The 13,297-nt window shown below is 34.6% G+C and overlaps 1 protein-coding gene and 1 pseudogene across 1 annotated transcript; both read right to left on the bottom strand.

Annotated features, from left to right (window-relative positions):
* Positions 1-1,928: 1,928 nt before the first annotated feature.
* On the bottom strand, positions 1,929-2,819 carry LOC120171124 (annotated as a pseudogene).
* A 6,883-nt stretch (positions 2,820-9,702) lies between these two features.
* Positions 9,703-10,989, bottom strand: LOC120171191 (DNA topoisomerase 3-alpha-like). The gene is made up of 3 exons (XM_039178946.1): positions 10,651-10,989; positions 10,474-10,560; positions 9,703-10,051 (listed from the first exon to the last, which is right to left on the bottom strand). The coding sequence occupies exons 1-3, from the start codon at positions 10,711-10,713 to the stop codon at positions 9,884-9,886; spliced, it is 318 nt and encodes a 105-aa protein (XP_039034877.1). The 5' UTR covers positions 10,714-10,989; the 3' UTR covers positions 9,703-9,883.
* Between the last annotated feature and the right edge of the window lie 2,308 nt (positions 10,990-13,297).

Here is a 13,297-nt window from a genome sequence, read left to right as displayed (position 1 = left end):
AAACATTGATCACTATGAGTAGAAAATCTATATAGGCCCCACAAATCTAAATGAATAAGTTGAAACGGCTTATCAACCCGAGAAAGATTCGCGAGAAAAGGCAAATGAATTTGTCTAGCTCTAAGACACGCTGAACAATTTGTAATATCACAAGCATACGATTGATGATCACCAAAGAAAAACAACTTATTCAAGTTACGAACATGTGCATGACCCATTCTAGCATGCCAAGTGTTGATTTTATTATTAATAGAAGAAACATTAGCCATACAATGTGTAAAACCAGAAGGAAACATTTGAGTTTGTGATTAAAAAACTGAAACTAAAAAAAACTCAAAAAAGTAAAGACTAATAGTAGTTCTACCAATCCCCATCATTTTTCCATTGGAGAGATCCTACAACAAACAAAAATCAAGATAGAATAAAAAAGTACAACTGAAATCTTGAGGCAATTTGGACACTGATAAAAGGTTGTGAGCAAACTGAGGAACATAAATAACATCATTCAACAAAAGAGTATGATGTAAAAAAATAATGACCATATGGGTAATAGAAACAGTTGTACGATTAGGTAAATGAACCATCCTAGGCATAAAAGAACATGAAACCATATTAACCAAAAGCGAAAAATCTTATAGAACATGATCACTAGCACCAGTGTCAATAATCCAAGAAACAATTTAAGAGAATCCAGAAACAACATTACCCACAGTATTAACAGATGCATTACTAGCAGGTGTAAAAGAAAAACTAACAGCCAATGAAGATGGCACTGAAGAGCTCTCAACCAAATCATCATGAGAAAAACCATTCGAATTAGTTAACATAGTAGCTGGAGCAGATTTCTATTATGACCCTAGGAGATTATAGAAGAAATATAGATGAAGAATTGAGAGAATTAAGATTAAGGAGAGAAAAGAATAGATTCAAGAAGCTTAGAATTCATTCAATTAAAGCATACTTTCTCCTCCTCTAGTACATGGTTTATATAATTATAGTGTTCCCATAGTTACCCTACAGCTGGCAGTCCTGGTTGTACTGAGTATAACCACCTGCACAGCTAAGCAAGATGTTTCTTATCCTTAGTGGGCTGTAAAACATGTTAAGTCCAGTCCCAATTCCAAATCCCTAACCCTTTCTCTGATTTCCCAAATTCTCTTGCTTCGATTCTTATCGCTTCTCCTCTGATCATAACAATACCTTCCCCACGAAATGATCCTTGTCCCTAAGGATCAAAATCTAAGAATTGTGCTAGAAGTACAATATAATTGACCACAGTGACATTTTCCAATCCTAATTTCATCCACTGCATCTGATTGTGCTCCTGCTCCTTACGTTTGTCGAGCATTATAGAACCTTGCTTCTAGCTTTAATCCCTTTCGAAGAACAAGTGAGGTTTGATGGTAAGACCGAAACTTCAGGTAAATTCTGTCCTCTGTCTTTATACCTCTGTCTGTCAATTTTATTTTAGCAAAAAATTTCATCCTTGCTTGAGTCTTCTGAAAAAATTTCAGATTCAAAAGTTGTTGTTCAAGTAACTGATTCCTGTTGCTTTCTTTGTTGACTTCCCATATAGTTATGACATTCCCCTTCCCTTGAAATGATCCTTGTCCCCAAGGATCAAACCCTTCTGATATCTTATTACTGATTTTTGCTTGCAATAACTGATATCTCCGCTTGAACTGTGCCAACTCCCGGAGAGCCTTCACCTTTTTATTTGTAACTTGAAGCAAATTTCTATGAAGTTCACCTATCTTTTTCTGAAGAGCTGTATTAAAATTTTTCTCAAGTAAATGCCTTTCTTCCTGCTGCGATAAATGTTGCGATAAAAGCAACAGTGCTGTCATCTTTTCTTGCAATGCCTGTGCAAGGGCATCTGAGGCATTACCTTTAGTCTCAGCAGTATTTAAATCCAGCATGCCCCTCTTTTATTGCAATGCCTTTGTAAGGGCTTCTGAGGCATTAAGCTTAGTCTCAGTAGTATTTGAATAGAGAAAATCCCTCTCTTTTACCTCATCTTCATCACCAAGTTCTAAATCTTCCTTGCTAATATCAACATATTTATTTTCTTTAAAGGTCTGCAGATTTTGGATGGAAACCTCATCGATAGGCTCAATTAAATAGAGAACCTCAATGTCTTTTTGAACCAACTTCTCCAAAAATGGAGCGGTCTTGGCACTTTTCAAGCTGTCAGTTGCCAAGTAATAAATTGCCTTTTGATTCTCACTCATATTTTAAACATATGTATCCAAACTCGTCAATTCCTCTTCACTTTTTGATGTGTAAAACCGAAGTAATAGAGTTATACGTTTGTGATTACCAGTGTCTTTGATGCAGCCCAACTTTAAAAACCTGTCGAAGTTCTCCTAGAATTTTTTGTAATCCTCTTTATTTTCACTTTCAGAAATCTCTTGAATCATATCAAATGTTTTCTTGACAAGCTTCTTTCTCATAATTCTCACAATTCGACTCTCTTGAAGGGTCTCTCTAGAAACACTAAGGGGAATATCATTTGAGTCCACAACACCCTTCTCAAAGCTCAAGTATCGTGGAAACAGCTCCCCATCAAACTCATCCGAGATAAATATACGCTTCATATACAAACGTATATTCTTTGTTTTAGAATTCGTGACATCCTCATTGTTGAGAGGGCCCATGTCAGGAATGTACAACACACTCCTAAACTTGACCTCACCCTCTGTATATGGGAAGTCAACCGAATTCATCGAAGCATATTTCCACTTCAAAAGACCTTCATTCCTCCAGCTTATATCATAATAAGTGACGGTTTTATTACTCAATTCTTCTTGAACCTTCATTTGATTTTGAAGTTGCTGTGCAAATTCCAACCTATTCCAATTTTTGTTATGTCCATGTAGAGGTTTAGCCCCTCAACATTGAACTCACATTTGATGAAGTTATCAACACCACCTGTGAAAACTTGTTTGAACAGATTATCATTACTGTCATGATATGTCCAATGCTGAAACGTTAGCTTTGACATTTTTTCAAATAGTTTATACCCTCTATTGTGAAGTATCCTAATATCATTGGCTGTAAACTCATTGATAGAGTCACCATGTACTGGTTTAGATTTTAGAATTTCGGGTTCATTGTGTTTATATGAAAATTGGGATTCATTCATCCCTGTAACTAATATAGGCTTCTTCCCATCAGTCTTAGGAAGGTTAGGAATATTTACTTGTTCATTCTCTGAATTGGTTTGTTCTTGTTCCTCTGTCCTCCCAGTCAAAATCCTCAAAATTTGCTCCACACAACCTTGATTCGTTGTCATCCTTGACTCCAGTTTACTAATTCGATTATCCTATTCTTCCCACAATTTAGGAGGTTTTGTGTCATCCGTTGCTTGCTTCACCAAGGTTGTAAGTTCTGCAATCTGTTGCTGGATTGAAGAAAGATCAGGAGTTTCGACCATGGTTTGGTATTTTTCTGGGTATAGTAATGAACAAGTTGCCAAGAAGAGTGGCTCTGATACCAATTGTTATGACCCTAGGAGATTAGAGAAGAAATATAGACGAAGAATTGAGAGAATTAAGATTAAGAAGAGAAAAGAATAGATTCAAGAAGCTTAGAATTCATTCAATTAAAGCATACTTTCTCCTTCTCTAGTACATGGTTTATATAATTACAATGTTCCCATAGTTACCCTACAGCTGGCAGTCCTGGTTGTACTGAGTATAACCGCCTGCACAGCTAAGCAAGATGTTTCTTATCCTTAGCGGGCTGTAAAACATGTTAGGTCCAGTCCCAATTCCAAATCCCTAACCCTTTCTCTGATTTCCCCAATTCTCTTGCTCCGATTCTTATTGTTTCTCCTCTGATCGTGACAATTTCTTCCGATTAAACTTAAAATTCAGGGGAAAGCCTTCCAATCAATAACAATGCTCCTTTTTACACCTTTTTACACCAAAATAGTCAAAACTACCAGTAAAATTATGATGAGATAATGAACTAGCAACTTTAGAAAGCATCGCTAAAACCTCCAAGACATGAGAAACACTTGACAAATGAATACGCTGAGCTTCCCCCTGAATCAACATGGAATAAACTTGATTAATAGAATGAAGGGATTGCATTAACAATAACTGACTTTATAACACCCTAAACTGGTATGACACACAGTCGACTAATCTGAATGTCACACGAAACCACCGAAGTGGCTAACCAAATTTTTTCTCATTTTTCTTAATTTAAAACAACCATTTTAATAACCATTTCCGTAAGAAGTTTTACCATAAAATATATTTAAAACATTACATTAGGGGAGGTCCCAAAATAAATATTTACATTCAAAACATATACAGACTTTTAACTGAATTTATGACCCAACTTTACAACAAGGTCTATAAGTATGCATGCTCTTCAAAAACTTGAGACATACTCTGATATGCTCTTGGTCTGGACCTCGATCACTTTAAGGCTCCTCAACTGCTCCACCTAATTTGCATTAGGAAACAAATTCTAGACGTTGAGCTAACTAGCTCAGTGCCATACTAACAACTAGATCATACTCAAAGTGTACCAATGAAATGCTCATGCTATCAAGTCTGTTGCTTTAGTGACTATACTTGAATACTCACTCTCTACTCCATGGTAAACATCATGGTGCAGCTGAGGGTTCTGCATCTCGGAGCTCACACACCACTCTAGTATATCGAGGATGATTTCCCAGAATCTCTGCATCAGTCGACACCCTCAACTAACCCTAGAACACCCAAATCCGAATAAAATGAAACCTGATGGGTTTGGGCATTACACGGGACCACCTAACTGTCTAACCCATTATTTTAAATATTCATTTTTCCAAAACATATTTCATCACATTTAAAACAAAATAAGATAATAGTAGTCAAGTTTACAAACCGATGAGCTCCCAAAATAATTATCAAATATAGTAATCCAAGAGTTATGACTCGAATACAAAAAATGTCTATGATAATATATGCCCACTACAATAATCAAGACATACTCTGTTGTTGTTGGTATCTAGAATCTGACAGTCAGGCGATACGTTCCCGGGTCCGACACCTACTAACCTGTGAATGGAAACAATTTCGAACACTGAGCTACGTGCCACATAAACGACTTCACTATACTACATGCATCCATTAGCTATGAATGCTTAGCAATTTAAGTCATAATGCAATAAAATGCAATAGGCATAGATCAGAACATAAGTATATTCAACATAGCATCATAAGGATCATAATGTGGTTTTCCATTAAATAACGAAAGTGCCTTAGCACTAATACTAAAGTGCATTCGCACTGAATCAAAAGTGCATTTACACTGATACATAAGTGTTATAGCATTGGGGAAGAGAATATGTCACAAATATATATTTAGGACATTCGTAATACATTCAAGTGACTCAGCTATCCTCGTAGTTTCCCGAGTATCAAACAGAGGCATAGGCTTATGAAGTATTACTTAATGATGTTACGTTATCACACAAGTTAATGTTTTCACTTGCAGGCTTTTATTAATGCTCTTATCGATCCTAACCCTTTCTCGGGTTCTTTGGTGAAAGCAAGGCTTATAACTTTTATTGTCCCATTGGTACCGATACCCAGCCATATGGTATCGGTGTTGCTTCTCACTATGACATCGATACTAGTTTGAGAATCAGCACCGGTTTTACTAAATTAAACTTGAGGTGGTCTCCTAGTACATAAATTCACTTCTAACACCCTGTTTAGACCTTATTCTAGTTTCACATATTTGAACCCATTTATGGTCATTCTATGGATCTAGGGCCTCCTGAGAAACGTTTTTGACCAATTTGGACATTTTGGGTAGGGGTTTCGAAACCTTTGTTACATATTTTCATTCTTGACAAGGGGTTTCGAAACCAGCTCGTGGGGTTTTAAAACCTCTGCTATAGATTTGCTTTTTTCTTTCGAGAAAACTCTCCAAACCACTCTCAAAACCTTTCCAAGGTCCCCAAACATTTATTTAAAGTTTATGTAGGTTCAAAGTATCATAAAAGTTCATCCTTTATGCATGAATAACATCAAATATCAAAATTCATGTCAAACCCACATAAACTTCTTGCAACACATACAAGCAAGCATGCACATTTAATGATCTAAAAGTGGTATAGGTGCGTTAAGTATGTATTACCTTAACTCAAGTTTATGGAATAAGGCTCCAAGAATCACCCAAGCACCAACTTATCCTTGTTCTTGACTTTTGAACACTCACCAAGCTATTTCACTTACCAAAGCAAACAAATGGGTTAAAAACTCATTTTTAACGTTTTAAGTGTTTAGAAACAAGTTTCTAAAAACTTAGGAACAATCTAGTGACACTCTCAAGCCCTCAAACTAAAACCTCTCTAAAACCCATACTTAGGCACCATAGCCAAAATTTAAGATTCTTAGCTAGAAATGGAGCTCTAAGGTAGGAGATTACTTTTCTTCCCTTAGAAATGTTGAAAACCCTTGCTAAAAAATAAAGCTCTCGCTTTTTCAAATTTTGGAAAAGAAGAAGAGATGAGAAAAAAGATGAAGAAGATGACAAAGGTGGAGAAAAAAAGAAGAGATATATTTCAGATTTTTACCCCCCATTTGCATCATCCCTCTTAATTGATATTCAGTATTATTTTCAAACAATGGGTTAATTACTCCCTTGGTCATTCCTTTTTCATGCCCAAATAAAAAATGTCATTGTTATCAAGTTATAGGCTTTCCTACATGCTCAATCATCTTACTATTGACCCAAATATTTAAGTTGAACTTATTTTAACATTTTAGGCCCAACGGTAAAATCCAAAACTACTAACCTGATATTTAGGGTGTTACAAACCCATCCCTTGCTAGTGTCGGACCTTGGCACTAGTTAGTCAGCTTAAAGTACCTTGCATACTCTCTAAAGATATTCGGACCGCTTTTATACTTCCGACACCCTAAACTTTACTAAAGGAACTCGGGTGTCCTGATCGTTTCCCAAGCATTTAAACAAGGCTAGTCTTATGTCACCCTACTTTTCCTCGTTTATACGTTTGATTAAGCATTATTATTGTTTTGGCTTGTAGTCTTATTTGGGAGTAATTAAAAGCTTTGGTAAACCTCAATTGCCTCTATATTTCCCCTTTATTTAAAGCCCAAAATAAAAACTTGGTATTGATACTAGTCTTACAGTATCGATACCCTCTCTTAAATATCAATACCTATCCAAGGTATTGATACCCCAGTGTTGATTTTCCTTGAAAGAAAAGAGGAAGTATCGATACTCATATAGGAGTATCGATACTTGGACCCTGGGTATCGATACTCCCTAGAGTACCGATACCAAAATGGTATTATGGATTTTTGGTTTTGATACCAAGCCCCTCGATTTCGATACCGAACCCTACTCCCTTAAGGGTATCGATACATCCCTCATAACTCTAGGAAATTATGCATGAAACATGAACAATGTCGATATTGCTTCTTACAGTATCGATACTCACCTTTAAACATACCCTATTTAGGCACAAATTTGACCTTCAAACCACCCAAATTTCTTACCCTGAGATTTCTCAATGATTAATAAGTCTTATGTGATGATAAAGGGGTCATAAATAAAGCTTAAAGCATGCTAAAAATCATCAAACATGAAATCTACCATGAAATGCATCACTAAGCTTCATAACTCACTCTCAAGCTAGGACTCATTTCTAATGACCCACAATTGATATGAGGAAATTGTGAGTGTGTTACCTGATTCCTTTATTTCTAGAATATCTCTCAATTAACTAGGAGGTACCTTTTCTTTCCCCATTGCCTTAGAACTTTCTCCCACTTCCTTAGCTAATTAAAGGTAATACTAGGAGTTATTAACTTGTCTAGAGCTTGAAATTGAGTTAGGAACACTCTATACAACTTAAATTTACTAAAAACAAGCTTAAAACACTTGATTCCCCTAAACCCCTTAAAACCCCATTTTGAAGTCTTAACTACTAAAACTTGAGATTAGGGGCTTGAATTAAAGCTTGAGGGATGGAGAATATGACTCTTACCTTGGTTGCTTCAAACTAGTCTTGGAATTCAAAAAGCTTTTACCTTTATCTTACTCTTGAGGAGAAGGAAGAAGAGAGAAAAAAGAAGAAATAGAATAATGTTTTGGTGGATAAAAGATCACGTGAAAAACACATATTATAAGGGGTTTCTATCCTTTAACTTAGGAAATGGGTAAACTACACTTTTGGCCCCCTTTTATCCCAATATAAATCCGTCACTTATCTTGAACTCTTGGGCCAACTTAAGCCCAATACCCTTTTGAATTGGTCGAAACAGCTTGAGCAGATCTAATGGGCTCGACTTATGGGTCTCGGGTTGACCTGAACTACTGACCCAAGATTCGGGGTAATATAGACTTTGAATCACAACGTAGGTGTCATTTAGCCCCATCAAAAACTAAAACAAGAGTTTCTGATTAAGGTGTTGCAAACCTTGTAGAGAAATATCACAAACATAAGACGAAAAAGGGACAAAAGCTGAATATTCATCCCAAATAGATTTCAGTCGGGAAAAATAAACGGAAATCAAAGAATTCCTTTATGAAATCAAAGTTATCTCTCGATGAAAAAAAATGCGAGAGCCATCAAATTCACTGAAGTTCTCTTTCAAGTCCTACCAAACCAGAACAGTATTCAAAGATAGCAAACACAATACCAATCAATAAATCTACTACTTATTTTTCTGTTTTTCTTTATTTGAAACAAATAATGTATACTAAGAGATATGAGAAGTAGAAGTAATAGATTAGACAAGAACACTTTATCGACAACAAACAAATTAAAAGTGCTGCAAGCTTTGCTTTAACTCATTGGGGGAGAAAGGTTGGATGACAAGCTGCTTCTTATCGACATAGATTTGTTGGAGAATAAGCTTCATTTCTCTCTTCAAAACCTACCCAAAACTGAAGCATCTTTATTGGTTGTAAGGATTGTATCTAATGCAAACCACCCGCTCAACAAGGTAATATAGATTTATAAAGCAAAATGATCCATGCCCAAGAAAAATATTGCAAAATGAGGTCAAACGACGGTCAAAATGGCTTCCGACGTAGCCAAGCATTGTCATATCAACAAATTTAATGTTCCACATCAACATTCCATTACCCCAATAACAATTACTAACGATAAGTGACTAATTTGTTACTTTTGAAACATTAATGGAAAAAATGAAAACTTACTCAAATATTAATGACCATTTAAGTAATTTACCCTTCTATTTATAAGATAATTAGAAAGAAAATTTCACAAATTTGCATTAAAGTTAAGGTAAATTACACGCTTACTCATTGAACTTTACTCTCTCTCCTATTTCACTTTTCGTACCTTCAATTTTTTCAATTTGCTCATTAAACTTTAGACATTAAACATTTGGTATGTTCTATTATTAAAATAAGCCACATCAACACCCTATTACTGAGTAAACAATCAAGTAACCAAAAAAGTTCAATGTCTAAAATTCAATTAGCAAATTGAAAAAAATGAAGGTACAATAAGTGAAATAGGAGAAAGAGTAAAGTTCAATAAGTAAGGTTCAATGAGTAAGCATGTAATTTACCCTTAAAGTTAAAAGTGTACGTAGGTCTAATAACCAAGTGAAGCAACCACTTAATTTCTACATTAGTATTACCGTTTGCCATGAAATATCGCAAAAAATACCATGTTTGTTGGCAAAGCACGCCATCAAGTGGTGGAGTCTTGAAATGTTTGGAATTTACAGTCTAACTAAATAACTAGCCAAGTTAGACATTTGTCTTGGAGCTTTTTCCGGCATCCATGGAATTGCAGTCATTGGCCCAGTGCCCAGGCTTATTGCATTTATAGCAAGTGCCTGATTTTGCAGGAGTATGCGATGAAGAAACATTAGTCTTTAGCCCAATGTCCATCCTTTCCACATTTGAAGCATGAAGATCCGGTTCTATTGGTATAGGCGCTGTTGGTTGGATCATTCATATTGCAATGGCCTCTAGAAGCACTAAGAAGAGCATTAGTTGATACAGTTTGATCATTGCATGATTTGAAGGAACTTCCCTGCACGGAAAGTAAAGCCTTAAAGCCAATATGGCTATCTCAAATGCCTATATTGATGCTAAAAGTGGTCCAAAGTCATCTATACAAGTTGCTTAAAGTGTTACGAAATTTCTGAGCCTAAAATAGAGCATAGACACTCCAAGAAATACCATAAAGATTGTCCGGGTGGGAATTTGATCGATTACTCGACAGTCGACATCTCACGGACTTCTCCCAAAGTATTTTGAGCTAATATCAGGGTAAAATTGTGAATGGCTTTCACACAAGGATTCCTCTATTTGACAGCAAGTTCAACTTACATGCATTATGGTTCTTGTATATCTAAATCCTATTTCAACATTGTACAAATTAAGATTGCTGTAAAGAAAAAGATAACTAATACAAGATGAATTTATAAGTTTCAGTGGAAGGGAAAAGTTTACCTTTGTAGGCATAGGAATGGCATTGCTATGAGTTTGGGAAGCAATGTCAGAGTCACACCACATAAAGAAATCACAGCCTCCATTTTCCTATACCGAAACCAGAAACCATTACTTGAAATTGAAGCCATGAGCTACTGAAAGAGATCTGAAAATTATTTAAGGTGCGCAAGCATGAACCTGTCTAAGAGCACATTTATAGAACATGCGGCCACGATTCCTTTCGGTGTTGGCAGTGAGCATCAAAAAAGGACCTGACCCGCACGGGCAATTCTTCTACGATTCGGATCCCCTTGATCCAGCGGCAGCTAAACCGTGAACTCTGCTCTTGCTCTGCGAAGTAGTAAGGGGGTTAATTTGTTGCCAGAGACTTCTTTTGCTCCCTTTGAGGGCCGCGGTGTAGGCCCCCTCGATATCGTCTTGGTTAGGTTTGCGGCGCTTGGAAAGGGATTCTTAGGCGGCGGCAACGGCCGATAGGAACTCGGCTTCTTCCTCTTCAGTTTCGATTATTCTCTTCATCCGTCGACTCTCCCCTTGATTTCAAAATTTTATCAGAAGTTTTATATATCCAATAAATTACACCCCGCCTTTGATTTTTTGAAATTTCCCTCCTTTCCTCCTTCTTCCCGCCTTTGATTTATTGGGTAAACTATGTATTTAGTCATCTAACTATCACTTAGTTCCATTTTGGTCATAAAACTATTATTTTTATCAAAATCATACCTAAAGTTACCTTTTGATTCCACTTCAGCCACCTGCCGTTAAAACATTAGTGATGATATTGATGAGTTACCACAAGGTAATTTCACATCATCATTAAAAAAAATAAGAAGATCACCTCGTCAACAGTTCTGTTTATTTTTAACGATGAGTGACCAAAACAGAATCAAAATGTAACATTAGATATGATTTAAAAAATAGTTAGGTAACCAAAACGAAACTAAAGTGATAATTGGATGATTAAATACACATTTTACCCTTATGTATTTCTTTCATCTACTTCAATCCGTATATCAACTTATATTAGAATATTTTAAGCACAAATCAACTTCTAGTCCTAGATTTGATAATATTTCTTAAATTAGTCTTTGAACTTTGTTTCGGTTCATATTACTCCATGAATTTTGTTTTGATACATGTTAGTCTATAAACTTGACAATTATTTTTTATTTTAATCAATTTAATAATGTGTTGTATACTGTTAGAATATCATACCACCAAAAGAACTAAAAATAAATCAAAATTTTATTAAAATTCAAAAAGTTGTTTAATACCTCTATTTACCCAAAGTGACAAATGCTGAATTTATTCAAATTCTCACTCAAGTGATTTTGTAGACAAAGCGCCATAAAAAGTATTAAAGTAAAAGATGCCTTGGGATGTAATGGAGTTGTTTGCCACAACTAATTTATCCTTACCATACAATTTGTTATTCAAAATGTGTTCCAAGTTATATCTAGAATATTTTATAATTTTATTTAATTTTAAAAATATTTTTTATCATCTATTCTCAAAAGGTATGTTCAATAAACAGAATATAAAGCTATTCTTAAATAATGAAAATATATCTAATACATACTTTCTTAGGATAAAAATTCTTATTTTTTTAAAAATATTAGCCATTATTCATATTGTACTTTCATATTAGTCATTATATATAATTTAGTCTAATCTATGTCGTTGATGAGGGATCAAATACTACAACGTAATTGTCAATAAAATTATCATTTTTACCCGTAAGGGGAATGGCTAGCACAAAGACCATCTAATAGATTGGGGCATTTCTTATTCATGTGACCTTTACCCAGTAGCAGGGGTGTTCAAAAATGTTTGATCCGAACTATTTTATCTGTCGATCAGTTGATTAGGTATAAAATTATCGAATATTTTTAGAGATAAATATTCAATTTTACGGGTTGGGCACTCGACCCCTTATTTTTGGTGAGTTTCTAGGTCGGACTCGGGTCACAAAATACCCTTAACCGAGTATCCACCAACCTGGTCTCCTTTTATTTTATTACTATTTTTTATTTTAAATTAGATTTTTCTTTTCTAATTTCAAAATCATTTTACCCTAACATTTTAAATCTCTATTTTTGTTTCAAATTATTTCACCTTAACATTTAAATTATTTCTTAAATTATTTATTTTAATCTTAAATTATTTTAAATATAGTTGTAATTTTATAATTTTATTTTTTTATATTTTATTTTTATATTATATAATTTGAATTTATAAGTTTTATGTTTACGTTATGTATTATATAAACTTTTAAGTTTTAAATTTTATGTTTTTATGTAGTTTTTAAAAAAATCAATATAAATTTAAAAACAAAACAAAATAAATATTAATCGAATACCCATGACCCGGAAACGCGAGTACCCAAATTTTATGGCTACCCAACTTACAGGTGCCCAACTCTTATGGGTCAGGTCATGAGCTGAATTTTTGTGACCCGAAAATGCGGGTACTCAAATTTGAACACCCCTACTAGTAGATGGAGAACTCATGTAATGTAATGTGTAAGGTTTATCGTTTTTATCTTCTTAATGTAATATGTGATATGAGAAGTGTGGAACATTAAGGTAATGTGATTTTAAAATCAATAAACAAAATCTATTACAATATTACTTTAACTTAATTAGTCCTACTGTTAAGAAAAACAATAAAAACAACCTTTAAACATTTCATCACATGAGCAATATGTTTGAAGAATCTTTTTTTTGTACGAAACTAATATAATTTTGGCAATAGTAGTCATAGTGATGGTTCTACAATGCATAAGATCTTTTTGCTTCATCATTAGATGCATTGGATGAAGAGTATA

Source organism: Hibiscus syriacus, unplaced genomic scaffold (genome assembly GCF_006381635.1).
Source record: "Hibiscus syriacus cultivar Baekdansim isolate YM2019G1 unplaced genomic scaffold, ASM638163v2 tig00111812_pilon, whole genome shotgun sequence".
Classification (NCBI taxonomy): domain Eukaryota; kingdom Viridiplantae; phylum Streptophyta; class Magnoliopsida; order Malvales; family Malvaceae; genus Hibiscus; species Hibiscus syriacus.
The sequence above is the reverse complement of the archived record's forward strand: the minus strand, read 5'-3'. Positions and strand labels throughout refer to the sequence as shown.

Bases quoted from the DNA above. Each gene is read 5' to 3' on its own strand.
- LOC120171191 (XM_039178946.1), bottom strand. From the start codon at position 10,713: ATGCTCACTGCCAACACCGAAAGGAATCGTGGCCGCATGTTCTATAAA. The intron at 10,561-10,650 runs GTTCATGCTTGC...GTTTCGGTATAG, and splicing joins ATAAATGTGCTCTTAGACAG to GAAAATGGAGGCTGTGATTT. The intron at 10,052-10,473 runs GTAAACTTTTCC...CTTTCCGTGCAG, and splicing joins CCATTCCTATGCCTACAAAG to GGAAGTTCCTTCAAATCATG.